The sequence below is a fragment of the Myotis nattereri genome, assembly GCF_964212035.1.
Source record: "Myotis nattereri genome assembly, chromosome: 13".
Taxonomy (NCBI): Eukaryota; Metazoa; Chordata; class Mammalia; order Chiroptera; family Vespertilionidae; genus Myotis; species Myotis nattereri.
This window is the reverse complement of record NC_138088.1, coordinates 20887671-20902733: the sequence shown is the minus strand read 5'-3', so window position 1 is coordinate 20902733 and position 15063 is coordinate 20887671. Positions and strand designations below refer to the sequence as shown.

The following is a 15063-nucleotide window of genomic DNA, read 5'->3' as shown; positions in this document are numbered from 1 at the left end:
CACTTACTTAGATATCTGACTCTGTTCATATCTAAGGATCAGTTTTCTTATCTGTCAAATAGCCATTCCCAATTTAAAGGGTTGGTGAGAGGATTAAGGTACATATATATGAAAGTTCTGTATAAATTGTAAACCATTATGCAAATATTGGTTTTTTTCTTCATAGATTTGAGAAGGTTTATACTCATAACCTGTATTACCTGGCTCAAGTCTACCAACATAAGGAAGTGTTTGAGAAGGCTGCTCATTATTGCCACAGTACCCTAAAACGCCAGCTTGAGCACAATGCCTACCATCCTATAGAGTGGGCTATTAATGCTGCTACCTTGTCACAATTTTACATCAATAAGGTAAGCCATTTGAAGTTGTTATCTAACAAAGTTACCGATAGAGTATATGAAATATAGAATAATAAATAGTACCTTGAAAATATAATCTTTTAAAACTCGGTAGCTTAGGGACATCTGTAATAGAGTTCAACGACGACAACAACAGAAGCATATTCACACAACTGGCATCCAGCTAGAATGGCATGGGCCTTTGTGATAGTTTTAACCAAAAAATGGGATATAAAGTAGCCAACCAGTAGCCCATACTCTCATCTCAACAGCAGTAACAATAAGAACTTATAATGAAACCTTGAAAAAATAGGTAGCTTATATTTTGATGTAAACTAGACAGAAAAATACAGCCCGGTTTGCCAGTGTGCTAAAATTTTGTAACTTTTGTTGCATTAGTCTATTGAATCTTAAAATACTGAGTTTTATCATTATCTTACATGTTTCTAGCCTCTAAAAATTACGTTACCTAAGACCAATTCTTTTTTGTGAGAAGCATGCTATCTCAATTCATTTTAGTGAGATGTTACCTTAACTTGCAGATTTTGTAGATATAACTTTATCTTTAGACAATTGTAATCTGCTGGCTATGAGAATTTGAGGAAGTTGACTGTTAAATGTGGGCTTTGATAAAAGCATGTGATGCATTTCAGTTATTTAGAATTTCTTTATAATAATTTTTCTATATTGGGAATATCTCTGCTCAGTTCCAGAGTTCCAGGTCTTTGTGATATACTTCACAGGGACTGTTAGCTTTTTAGTTGTTTATCAAAATTATTAAGAATCATGTTGTATACTTTTAATTGACTTATTTGTTCCTCTATTCAAGATCTTGTTTTTAATGCTAAAACACTTTTAAGCCACCTTTCCCAGCTAGATATTTTGTTAATCCTCAGTCAGATATCTCAGCAATAGAATTTACTTTTATTTGTATTTCTGATTCACAAGCCTCTCTGAAGTTTTGGTAATTTTTGCTTATCAGAGTTCCTTCTTAGATCTCTGGTTGCCTGCTGCGATATCCTTATTGGGCCTTTATCCTTTCTAAGATTTTTGTTAGTGCTGATTCTGTAAATGCACCCTATGTTTAAAGCATTGTCCCACAGAATTTCATTCAGAAAAGCTGTTAGTAGGAGAGAAAGGGCTGTGGTGACTGCAGCACTGCGTCTAGGACTATGGTCTAAGTAAGTAATGCTGCTGCATATATCAGAGCATCCAGTTAAATCTAATTCATGCATCCATTTCATTGTGGCCATCATCAAAAAGTGTTATCTTGTGCCTCTGCTTGTGGCACCATTTTTATAATGTTTGGGCGCCTCTTATTTGTTTTGTTTAAAGTTACATATTCACTATGATTATCACTTAAAACAATGTTGGTATTGATAATACTTAGATATCTAGAGATCAAAGTGTAATTTAAAATATGAAGTTGTTAAACATTGCTTATGTGGAGCATGCAGTAGTTTTCATGAGTACCTCCACTACCTTGTGCTTTTATTTTTTTACCAAGATGGTTTATAAGTTTTTGTTACAGCTGGTTTAGTTGTACTGCAAAGAGAGATATTTGAACCATGTTTTTAAAAGAGCAGCTGTCATTTATATCATCCTCATCTTCCTCTGGTTCCAGAGGTGAGGTTTTGCTACTTGGTGAGTCCCTACCTGGCAGGTGCTAACGTCCCACATTTAGCAGCCACCTAGAGGGCACAAAGCAAGACACTCACTGTTCTAGTGGTTGCTCACAGGAACCAAGCTGGAGAAAGCTGAAGTGGTAATGAAGGCTGAGAGATTGTGGAAGGACAATTAAAGCTGTTTATGTAAACGAACTTTTGTTTTTTTGAGGTTTAACACTAACACTTTGATCTGTAGATGTTGCTGGGCTAATACTACACATGGTCCCCAGATATTCTCAAGATGGCTCCTGAAATTGCCCTTAGGGAGGGCTACATTCAATGTTGAGATTTTAAAGTCATAGCTAACTATTAAAAATCTTAGCAAAATCAGGTAGGTATATCTAACATGAAATAGACATATTTATGAGGATGGCTTTCAACTAAAAATTGGACTTGAACTTAGTACTTTTGCTGGGTGGTCCCGTGACTTACATGATAAATGCAAAGTGTTCACATTAACAAAGAGATCTTCTCCAAGCATTTGAGAAGTTTACTATGCCCAGATTTGAATTATGAAGTCTTCAAATGTGTTGATAAAGCAGTTTTGTAAAATTTGTCTGTGGAAAGTCGTTGAGAAAGTGGTGGGAATTCTCATAAATTTGAAGATTTTTAGAAGACAGGAATCTCTTCTTAGCATTATTTTTGCCTTTGAATGGTAAGACATAAAAGGGATCTCTAAACCTAAAAAACATCAAATCTTTAAGTCCTCTGACAGAATGTAAATGGTCTAAGACAGTGGTTCTCAACCTTCTGGCCCTTTAAATACAGTCCCTCATGTTGTGACCCAACCATAAAATTATTTTCGTTGCTACTTCATAACTGTAATGTTGCTACTGTTATGAATCGTAATGTAAATATCTGATATGTGAAAGGGTCGTTCGACCGCCAAAGAGGTCGCGACCACAGGTTGAGAACCGCTGGTCTAAGAAGTTGTGCACTTCTTTGGCTATTTGGGCAGAACCTAAAGATGATCTGAGGCACTGTGAGTCTATGATGATAGCTATTGTTGTATACTTACTGATTACCTGAGGAGAGCCAACTCAGTCAGCAGCTGTCTTCCAGTCAGTTGGGTTTATTAAGAGTTTGGGGGCATTGTACTTCTTTGAGGCGGCCTTGTAACTCGATAATACCATAACATGTCTTATATACCTTCTTAATGTTCGGCGACTATACCGGGTCTCCTTAGTGGTTTTTGCTGATTTGAATAGCTTTTCCCATATCAGTTACAAATAAGGCTGTGGGACAGTTGCATTTACTCTTGTTTATTTCCTTAACAGCAATGCTTTATGGAGGCCAGGCACTGTTTATCAGCTGCTAATGTCATTTTTGGTCAAACTGGAAAGAACCCAACCACAGAAGACAGTAAGTTTATATGTACATGTTTTACTATATATAGCTTTTTAAAACTTTATTTTAAATTTAACTTTAGAAAATTCAAGAACAAAACAAAAAACTACCCACTACTAGTATATGACCTTCTAAATTCACCTGTTTTTTTTTTTTTTTTTTTTTTTTTAAATATATTTTATTGATTTTTTACAGAGAGGAAGGGAGAGAGATAGAGAGTTAGAAACATCGATGAGAGAGAAACATCGATCAGCTGCCTCCTGCACATCTCCTAATGGGGATATGCCCGCAACCCAGGTACATGCCCTTGACCTGAATCGAACCTGGGACCTTTCAGTCCGCAGGCCGACGCTCTATCCACTGAGCCAAACCGGTTTCGGCCTAAATTCATCTGTTTTTAATATTTGCCTCATTTGCAGTCACATTTTATTTTTGTTTCTGAACTATTTGAGAGAAGATTGCATACATTAGACTCCTTTACCCCTTAATACTTAAATGTGTATTTCTTTTTTTAAAAAATATATTTTATTGATTTTTTACAGAGAGGAAGGGAGAGAGAGAGAGAGCTAGAAACATCGATGAGAGAGAAACATCGATCAGCTGCCTCCTGCACATCTCCCACTGGGGATGTGCCCGCAACCCAGGTACATGCCCTTGACCGGAATCGAACCTGGGACCTTTCAGTCAGCAGGCCGACGCTCTATCCACTGAGCCAAACCGGTTTCGGCTAAATGTGTATTTCTTAAGGATAAGGATGTTTTATGTAATCATAGAAAAAGAAATGATACAGTTCTTGTATCTGTAATGCATATTTCTATTTCATTAATTGTCCTCATAATGTCCTTTATAGTAGTTCTTTTCTAGTACCAGAATATCCAATTCAAGATTGCATATTGCGTTTAGTTTTCACACCTCTTTAGTCTTTTTAAATCTGGAATGTTCCTCAACCTCTCTGTCTTTCATCATAGACATTTTTGAAAAATACAGGCCAATCATTTCATAGAATTTTCATCAGTTGGTATGTTGATGTTTTCTTACACTAAGATTCAGATTACAAAAGTACCCCCTTACCTACAGGGGATATGTCCCAAGACCCCCAGTGGATGCCTGAAACTGGTTAGTATTGAACTCTATACTGTGTTTTTTTTCTTGTTTATATATACCTACTATAAAGTTTAAACTACTCTTGTTCTTTGGGGCCATTATTAAAATGAGGGTTACTTGCACACAAGCACTGTGATACCAGCAGCAATCAATCTAGGTGACTACTAGGTGACTAACAGCAGGTCATGTTTACACAGCGTGGATACACTGGACAAAGGGATGGAATAGGACAGTATGAGATGTCATTACACTAAGAATGGCATGCGGTTTTAAAACTTATGAGTTATTTCTGGAATTTTCCATTTAGTATTTCCAGACCATTGTTGAACTTGGGGAACTGAAACCATGGAAAGCAAGACCACAGAAAAAGTGGCACTGCTATATATACTTTTGGTTGGAATACTACATAAATGATGTGTCCAAATATCTAGTTTTTTAATTACAGTGTTTTAGTCTTAAAAACCACAGTTAACATTTATATTTGAGCAAATCAATGAGATATCACCTCACACTTGTTAGATCAAAAAGTCATGAAATAAGTGTTGGTGAGGATGTGGAGAAAGGGGACCCTTGTGTACTTTTGTATAAATTGGTTCTACCTCTGTGGGAAAACAGTATGGAGGTTCTTCAAAAAATAAAAATAGAGCTACCTTATGAACCAGCAATTCCACTTCTGGGTATATATCCAAAGGAAAGGAAAACACTAACCCGAAAAGTATCTGCCCTGCAGCAGTATTTATAATAGCCAAGATTGGAAGCAACCTCAGTATCTATCGTGGGTGAATGGATAATGAAAATGTAGCGTACATATACAGTGGAATATTATTTAGAAGGAAATATTTTTTTTAGAGAAAGGTACAGACTTCCAGTTTTAAAATAATTACATCATGGAGTTGTAATATATAGCATGGAAGTTGCTAAGAGTAAATCTTAAAAGTCCTCGTCACAAGAAAAAAAATTTTGTGGCTGTGTGGTGATGGATATTAACTAGACTTGTGATCATTTTGCAATATGCAAATATCAAATCACATACATCTGAAGCTAATCCTATATAATAAAGGGGTAATATGCAAATTAACCCTCATGCCCTCACAAGATGGCTGCCTACAACTGGGCCGGCAGGGGGGTTATGAGGGACAACCAAATGACTGAACAAGCAGGCTGCATGGGGCAACTAGGCTGGTGGGGTGCAGTTGGGAGCAACCAGGCGGCAGGGGGGTAAGGAGTGACGAGGCTGGCAGGGAGGGGGCAGTTGGGGGCGATCAGGCCAGCAAGCGGGGGCAGTTAGGGCTGACCAGGCAGGTGAGCAATTAGGAACCAGTGTTCCAGGATTGTGAGAGGGATATCTGACTGCCAGTTTAGGCCCGATCCCTGGGCCTAAACCGGCAGTCAGACATCCCGCAAGGAGTCCCCCCCCCCCCCCCCCCCCCCGCATGAATTTTGTTCACTGGCCTCTAGTATAATAAAATATGTCAATAATACCTCAATTAAAACAACTTCCCATTATAAAATCTGTAACATGCTTACACAGGTCTCTGAACACATTTTTGTAAGGTATCAATCCAGTAACTTACTTTCAAACCTTAAGGAATTCAAGAACCCATTTCTGTAGAGGAAAGATTAAGGACTTCATATCTAAGTGCAGGTTCCAAAGTACAGTCAATCCTCATTATTTGTGGATTTCATATTTGGGACTTCACCTACTTGCTACAATTTACTTGTAACCCCCAAATCAGTGCTCAAGGCACTTCTGCAGTCATTTGCAGACATGTGCAGAATAGCAAAGAATTTGAATTGTCTAAGGTGCACATTCCCCAGTTGAGGTTTCAGCTCTCATACTGTAAAACAAGTGTCCTTTTTGTGGTCTATTTAGTGTGACATTTTTGTGCTTTTTTTGGTGATTTCATTATTTATAATGGCCCCCAGATGTAGTGCTGAAGTGCTGTCTAGTTTCCTCAGTACATGAAGGCCTTATGGAGAAAATACAGTGTGAAATAAACTTCATTCAGACACAAGTGTATAGTGCTGTTGGCCATGAATTCAATGTTAATGTATATTAAATAAGGTGTCTTTAAATAAACACTTGTATGATGAGGTTATATATTGATCAGTTGACAAAAATGTGACCAGAAGCTCATAGGAACCTAACCCTGTATTTCCTGTAGGAGCAATGTTTCAGTATTTGCTCATTTATTGTTCAGTGACTTTATAGAACATAACTACATGAACAGTGAGAATCAACTGTTTTCCTATAAGAGAATTCAGGTAGAAAGTTTTACCATTTAAAAATCCCTTTTTCTATTGAAACGAATGTTCATCTGAAGGAGACAATCCAAGCCACTGGTAACTTACATCAATGCCGCCTTCTGTGTCGCTTAGAGGAGAGTTGATTCTCTCCCTGTAGAACTGGTCAGTGCTTCTGTTGTACTGGGCATTGGTGGTGTTGGTGGCACACCGTTATTGATGGAAACTACAGAGGAAAGTATGTGGATTAATAACTATACTGTTATTTCATGTTATAAAGGGTTTTTTAAAATACTAGTGAAAACCAACATAATTTAAACCAAATTTATTTATAATTTTAAATTTTTCCTTGCAAAAGGGAATACCTTCCACAAATGTAACAATATTTTGGTAAAGCTGGACATAGGACTCATGTTACAAAATTAAATAATTGGCCCTTTATTAAACTGCCACTATCATTCTGGACATTATTTTGGAGGATGCTTTCCACTAAGGAATACTTTTAATTCATTAGAAATCTATTTCAATTTGGATTCCCCTAATTTGGAATTTTTGATAAGTTGGTTAGGAGCTATGCTAACCTTCACTTGTTTAGCACTATTTCTTTGTTAACAGAGACCACAGCTTAGGGAAGATGGTAAAAGCAAATGTTTAAATAATTAAAGGAAACTGCTTTCCAACTACCTCATAAGGATTCACTTATAGACATGAAATATAGAATTCATATTTTTATTAAAGTAGGTATTCTAAAAACCTGTATGAGTGATGCTTTTCTTAGTCCAATTTTATTATAATGATGTTGAGCACCTGCATGTACCATATCCTGTCCTACATTCTTTGTGGGTATCATTTCATTACATCCTCATAGCAGTACTCTCTGACAGTCACTGTTACATTCTGTACTTTACAGATAGGGAACTGGAGCACAGAGAGCTCCAACAGCTGTGCAGTGTCACACATAGTAAGGGGCAGAGGTGGCATTCAGACGCAAGCAGGATGGTTCCAAGTCCAGAACTCCATTGCTTGAGCCAAAAGACCACTAACTTGACCCTTCCCTACCTCATGCCCCTCCAACCTCCTCCACTGGCTGGAGATGAAAAAGCTTCTCTCTGGAGAGTTGGGGATGGGGGGCAGGGGACTCTGCAACCTTGGGAAGGCTTGGAATTAAGGCTCAGATGAAATTAAATGTAGGCCCTGGCCAGTGTGGCTCAGTTGGTAGGAGTGTCATCCTGTACACCAAAAGGTTTTGGGTTCGATTCCTGGTCAGAGTACATACCTGGGTTGCTGTTTCAATCCCCGGTCCCAGTCCAGGTGCTTATGGGAGGCAACTGATCAATGTTTCTCTTATGTATGTTTTTCTCCCCCCTCCCCACCTCCTCTCAAAAAATCAATGAAAATGTCCTCGGGTGAGAATTTTAAAAAAACTTATACTCAGTATTAAGTTTGGGAACAAGTCTGTGATCATGATAATAAACATTCGTTTCTAATAAGATGCTTGAAATATCTAAGACATGCATTCTGAATAGGGTAAAAATTGTTTTGTAGAGCCGGTTTAGCTGTGTGGATAGAGCATCAGCTTGCAGACTGAAGGGTCCCAGGTTCGATTCCAGGTCAAGGGCACCTACCTAGGTTGTAGTCTTTTTTTTGTTTTTTGTTTTTTTAATATATTTTATTGATTTTTTACAGAGAGGAAGGGAGAGAGATAGAGAATTAGAAACATTGACGAGAGAGAAACATCGATCAACTGCCTCCTGCACATCTCCCACTGGGGATGTGCCCGCAACCAAGGCACATGCCCTTGACCGGAATTGAACCTGGGACCTTTCAGTCCGCAGGCCGACGCTCTATCCACTGAGCCAAACCGGTTTCGGCTAGGTTGTAGTCTTGATCCCTGGCCCCAGTCTCTCTCACATCCATGTTTCTCCTTCTGTGTCTCCCCCTCCTTTTACACTCTAAAAATCAATGGAAAAATATCCTAGAGTTTGGATTAACAGTAACAACAAAAAAATGTTTCTTGGGAATTGAAAAAAAATTTCATTTTTAAATCTTTACCTGAGGATATGCCCATTGATTATTTATTTACTTACAAATATATTTTTATTGATTTCAGAGAGGAAGGGCGAGGGACAAAAACATCAATGATGCCCTGGCTGGTTTGGCTCAATGGATAGAGCATCAGCCTGAGGACTGAGGGGTACTGGGTTCGATTCCAGCCAAGGGCACATGCCTGGGTTGCGGGCTCGATCCCCAGTGGGGGGCGTGCAGGAGGCAGCCAATCAATGATTCTCTCTCATCATTGATGTTTCTCTCTTCCCCTCTCCTTTCCTCTCAAAAATCAATAAAATATATTAAAAACAACAACAAAAACATCAATGATGAGAGAGAATCATTGATTGGCTGCCTCCTGCATGTCCCCTACTGGGGATTGAGTCTACAGCTGCAAATTAGACCATGACCTCCTGGTTCATAAGTCCATGCTCAACCACTAAGCCACAAAGAGTGGAAGGAGGAGGGAAGAAGAGAGAGAGTTAGGGAAGAGAGAGAGAGAGATGTGAGAGAGGTGAGAGAGAACATCAATTGGTTGCCTTCGGTACATGCCCCGACCAGGGATTGAACCCACAACCTAGGTATGTGCCCTGACTGGGAATTGAACCTGCAACCTTTCGTATATGGGGACAATGCTCCAACCAACTGAGCCACGCTGGCTAGGGCAAAAATATATTGCTATTATAATGGTGGTAAAAAAGGGAGGGCGGGGGGCGCCTTGGCTGGTTTGGCTCAGTGGATATAGCATTGACCTGCAGACTAAGGGGTCCTGGGTTCTATTCCCCTTAGAAGGCATGCACGAGGCAGCCAATCAATGGTTCTTTCATTATTGATGTTTCTATCTCTCTCCCTCTCCCTTCCTCTCTGAAATAAATAAAAATATATATTTTAAAAAGGGGGTGGGAATCTTTGTGATAATATAAGTGGACATTGAAGGCATTACGCTAAGTGAAATAAGTCAGACAGAAAAGACAAATCCTGTATGATCTCACTTATATGTGGAATCTAAAAAGAAAGTTGAACTCAAATACAGAGAACAGATTGATAGTTGCCAGAGGCAAGGGTTGGGTGAGATGTGTAGGGGTTCAAAAGGTACAAACTTCAGTCATAAAATACATGTTATGGGGATGTAACATATAGCATGGTGACTATACTAATGAAAGCATAATGTGCTAATTAGACTGGACGTCCTTCCGGACAACCTTCCAGATGAAGCTGGGACTGCAAGGGAAGCCCAGGTACCGGGTCCCAGAAGGAAGCCGGTGCCAGCAGCCAGGGGAAGGAAGGCCTACTCTTGCACAAATTTCGTGCATTGGGCCTCTAGTCCTATATAAAAGGCTAATATGCAAACCAACCGAATGGTGGAATGACCAGTCGCTATGACGCGCACTGACCACCAGGGGGCAGACGCGCAACACAGGAGCTGCCCCCTGGTGGTCAGTGTGCTCCCACAGGGGGAGCACTGCTCAGACAGAAGCCAGGCTCATAGCTGGCAAGTGCAGCGGCGGTGGCAGGAGCCTCTCCTGCCTCTGCGGCAGCGCCAAGGATGTCCGACTGACAGCTTTAAGCTGCCAGTCAGACATCCTCTGAGTGCTCCTGGACTATGAGAGGGCGCAGGCCGGGCTGAGGGGGACCCCCCCCCCCATGTGCACGAATTCTGTGCACCGGGCCTCTAGTAGTTAATAATGTATTGCATACTTGAAATTTGCTAAGAGAGTGGGTCTTAAAAGTTCTTATCACAAGAAAAATAATGTAACTGTGTAGTAACATGTTAACTAGACTTACTGTGATCATTTTACAATACAGTGGGGCCTTGACTTACGAGTTTAATTCGTTCCGTGACGGAGCTTGTAATTCAAATTACTCATATGTCAAATCAAAAAGTGAACGAGAGACACGTGATGCTGGGCTGATGTTGTGGCGTTCACTGTGATGTTCGCTGCGCCAACTAGCGGTGGGGTATCTTAAGCTGACTCATAACCCGAATTTTAGCTCGCAACTTAAAGCAGAAAATCGGCCGAGAGATGGCTCGTATCTCAAAAAACTTGTAAGTTGGGACACTCGTAAGTCAAGGCCTCACTGTATATATAAACTAGAGGCCTGGTGCATGAAACGGGGCCCAGCCTGCGCCCTCTTACAGTCCGGGACCTCTCGGGGAATGTCTGACAGCTTAGGCCCATTCCCCACAGCAGTCAGAAATCCTTAGCGCTGCCACGGAGCCAGGAGAGGCTCCCGCCAGCTGTGAGCCCGGCTTCTGGCTGAGTGGTGCTCCCCCTGTTGGGAGCGCACTGACCACCAGGGGGCAGCTCCTGCGCTGAGCATCTGCCCCCTGGTGGTTAGTGTGTGTCATAGCGATGGGACTTTCCGCCTTTTTATTTTTTTTAATATATTTTATTGATTTTTCACAGAGAGGAAGGGAGAGAGATAGAGTTAGAAACATCGATGAGAGAGAAACATCGATCAGCTGCCTCTTGCACATCCCCCACTGGGGATGTGCCTGCAACCCAGGTACATGCCCTTGACCCGAATCGAACCTGGGACCTCTCAGTCCGCAGGCTGACGCTCTATCCACTGAGCCAAACCGGTTTCGGCGACTTTCCGCCTTTTGGTCAATTTGCACATTAGTCTTTTATTATAGAGGATAGAATATTTGAATGTCACATACCTGAAGCTAGTATAATGTTATATGTCATATCTTAATTTTAAAATGTGTATTTGATCATGTAACAGGTTTTATAATAAGGTCACAATTTTCTTTGTCATTGTGGATCAGAAGAATACAGAGGTTATGAAGAATTAGAGGAATGTACATTATATTACATACAGGTGACAGTTGAAAAACAAAGTCAGGGGTTCTGACCTCCTACAAAGTAAAAAATTAGCATATAACTTCTGACTCCCAAAAAACTTCACTATAGCCTACCGTTGACCCAAAGTCTTACCAATAACATAAACAGTTGATTAACACTGTATATGTATTATATCCTATATTCTTACAATAAAGTAGATAGAAAAAAAGAAAATATTAAGATCATAAGGAAGAGAACATGTATTTATAGTATTGCACTATAATACATTAAGCACCGTAAAGTTTACAAGATTAATCCTGTCAGTACCTACATCAGTATTGTCTTATATGATACAAAACACTGTATGTTACACATATTACATTAGACAACAAAAATGAAAAGATAATTTGAGAAAGAAATTTACATTTATTTACAGGTATGATTCATGCATTGATAATGAAGCAACAATATTGATTGCTTTATGGTAGTTTAGTGTAATCGATATGATTGCTTCACGGTAGTCTAACTTATCCACTAATGAATGAATCATAAAATTTGCATAGCATATAGTACTACCGTCATAGTCATAATACATATTGAAAACATTACATTTTTTAAAACCACTTACCTGTGATAAGGTGATACCTAGTTTCTCCAATTGCGAGAGAGAGAAGCATACTGTATGTTAATGTAATTCTTTGAAAGCAAAGTTATGAAACAGTAAGAAAATGAAAACATTACTAATTTTACACTAAATATCACTCACCTCATGCCTATGTAAGGATAGGCTATCCTCTTCAGGTCTTGCACATGATGTCCTGACACAATGAATACTTAGGTGATAACAAAAGTGTCTCATACAGTTATTAGGTTTTCACATGAAGACAGGCATACACAGACAAGTTCATTAGCTTTGCACCATGATAATGATTTACTTACTATTCATTAAGTGGAAGTGGATCATCATGCAAGTCTTCATCCTAGTCTTCATGCTGAGTATGCTGAGGATGGGGTTAGTCTTGCTGTTTTGGGTGGCAGAAGCAGAAGAGGTGGAAGCGTAGGCAGGCACACACTAACTTTATGGAAATACCTTTATTTTCTGTCTGACTTTTCTGCTTTTTCATTTCTCTAAAATGTTTCTATTCAGAACCAGTCCTCCCACATTTGCTTTACTGTGCCTGTATCATAGAAGGGTTCTTGTCATGAAGTAAGTAAAAAGCAGTTTTGAATAATCAGACCCTTCTGCTAGATTGATGCAGGTCAGTTTGCGTTCTGGCACTGCCTCTTCATCTTCCTCTTCATCTGCCTCTTCTGCATCTTCTCTGGCACTGGTTCAGATGCACTAATCTTCATCATGTTGTCTTCTGATGTGATGTCTTTTAGCTCTTGAATTTCTCCAAGATTCTTACCCCCCCCCCCCTTTTTTTTTTGCAATATCCACAATCTCATGATTTCCTTGATTGGCTCCATCATAAATTCTGTGAAGTCATCCACATCATCTGGACGCAGTTAACAACAGCAGGACTTTATTGTTTTGGGCTTGATGGCTTTCATGACTTTTTCTGTAACAACGATGGCATCTCCAATGGTGTAATCCTTCTAGACTTTCTATCGGTGTCCACTTCCATAGAGTGACAATCTTTTCCATAGAGTACCATGCATGATACAAAGACCTTAAATGTCTTTGTGACCCCCTGATCTAGAGGCTGAATTAGAGATGTGTTTGGGGGCAAGTAGATCTGCCATTGGTGTTGAACTCATGGGGTCTGGATGGCCAGGGGCACTGTCCAATATTAAAGGAACTTTAAAAGGCAGTCCCTTACTGGCAGGTTAATTCTTGCCTTTAGGGACAAAGCATCAGTGGAACCAGTTGAGAAAAAGTGTTCTTGTTGTCCAGGCTTTCTTGTTGACTGAAAGCTGGTATTTACTCTTTCCCTTCAAGGCTCAGGGTTAGCAGCATCATATATAAGGGCACTCCTGATCATAAACCCGCCTGCATTTGCACAGAACAGTAGAGCTAGGCTATCCTTCCTATCTTAACTCCTGGCGCTTGCTTCTCTGCCTTATTAATAAATGTCCTTTGTGGCTTCCCCTCCCCCCCAGATGAGTGCACTTTCACCTGCATTAAAAAGCTGTCCAGGCAGATACCCTTTCTCCACAACGATTTTCTGATAGCATCTAGGACAGGGGTGGGCAAACTTTTTGACTCGAGGGCCACAATGGGTTCTTAAACTGGACCGGAGGGCCGGAACAAAAGCATGGATGGAGTGTTTGTGTGAACTAATATAAATTCAAAGTAAACATCATTACATAAAAGGGTACAGTCTTTTCTTTTTTTAGTTTTATTCATTTCAAACGGGCCGGATCCGGCCCGCGGGCCGTAGTTTGCCCACCCCTGATCTAGGAACTTGTCTGCTGCCTCTTGGTCGACAGAAGCTGCTTCTCTGTTAACTTCAGATTTTAAAACCAAACCTCTTTCTAAAAGTATCAAATCATTCATTGCTGGCATTAAATTCTCCAGCTTAAGAACCTTCACCTTCCTTTTGCTTTAAATTGTCATATAGTGACTTTGCTTTTTCTCAAATCATTAGTTGTGCCTCACATCTCTAGGTATGCCTTTCTTAAGTAATCCTGCACCCACATAAAAGCTGCATTTTTAGTACTAGATAAAAGGTATTTTGCAAAAAGTTCAAGGTCTTCATGCCTGCTGGTGTAGTTACAGGGACAGCTTCACAATTTTTTTTTTTTTAACACTGATCCTTATCCTGGATTCATTTATCTTGAAATGGCAGCAGTTCAGCTGCAGAACTCCATCTACAGTACTTATCAAGCAATTTTTCTTGTCATATCATGTCTTTTTCTCTGCTTCTTGGGAGCACTTCCAGAGGCAGTGCTAGAGGCACTTCGTTTGGCGCCATGGTGTTATTCAAGGCTTACAGTGCTGCACTAAATATGACAAAAAATACATGAGACCCTGAGAGATCACTTTTTACGGCAATATGCAATTTACCAGGGAGATGAACTGCTCAGAGATGATTAGCATTTACACAGCATTTTAAGCAGATACTTGGCAACACTTGAGTCCACCACAATAGCAACAGGAGGTGGCTATGAAATTATACAGTAGTATAGTATGTATTACAGCTATTTTACAGTTATTTTTATTTATTTATTTATTTTTATTGCTTAAAGTATTACAAAGGGTATTACATATGTGTTCTTTTTTCCCCCTCCGCCCTTGACAGTCCCCTAGCCTCCCCTACCCCCCAGTGTCTTAAGTCCATTGGTTATGCTTATATGCATGTATACAAGTCCTTCGGTTGATCTCTTACCCCCTCCCTCCTGCCCCCCAACCCTCCCCGGCCTTCCCGCTGCAGTTTGACAATCTGTTTGAGGCAGCTCTGCCTCTGTATCTATTATTGTTCAAAAGTTTATAATGGTCTCTATTATCCATGAATGAGTTATATCATGTGGTATTTTTCCTTCATTGACTGGCTTATTTCACTTAGCATAATGCTCTCCAGTTCC

At 39.9% G+C, this 15063-nt stretch overlaps 1 protein-coding gene across 2 annotated transcripts in view; it reads left to right on the top strand.

Moving 5' to 3' along the window:
• The window catches only part of KIFBP (kinesin family binding protein), a 35043-nt gene that overhangs the window by 10390 nt on the left and 9590 nt on the right, over window positions 1–15063 (top strand). Inside the window, exons 4-6 of one of the 2 annotated variants that reach the window (XM_081105011.1) lie at window positions 167–350; window positions 3283–3367; window positions 4430–4468. In XM_081105011.1, the coding sequence (XP_080961137.1) occupies window positions 167–350; window positions 3283–3367; window positions 4430–4468 (308 nt within the window). The remainder of the gene's footprint in view (window positions 1–166; window positions 351–3282; window positions 3368–4429; window positions 4469–15063) is intronic. The other variant, XM_081105012.1, reaches the window with a different exon arrangement.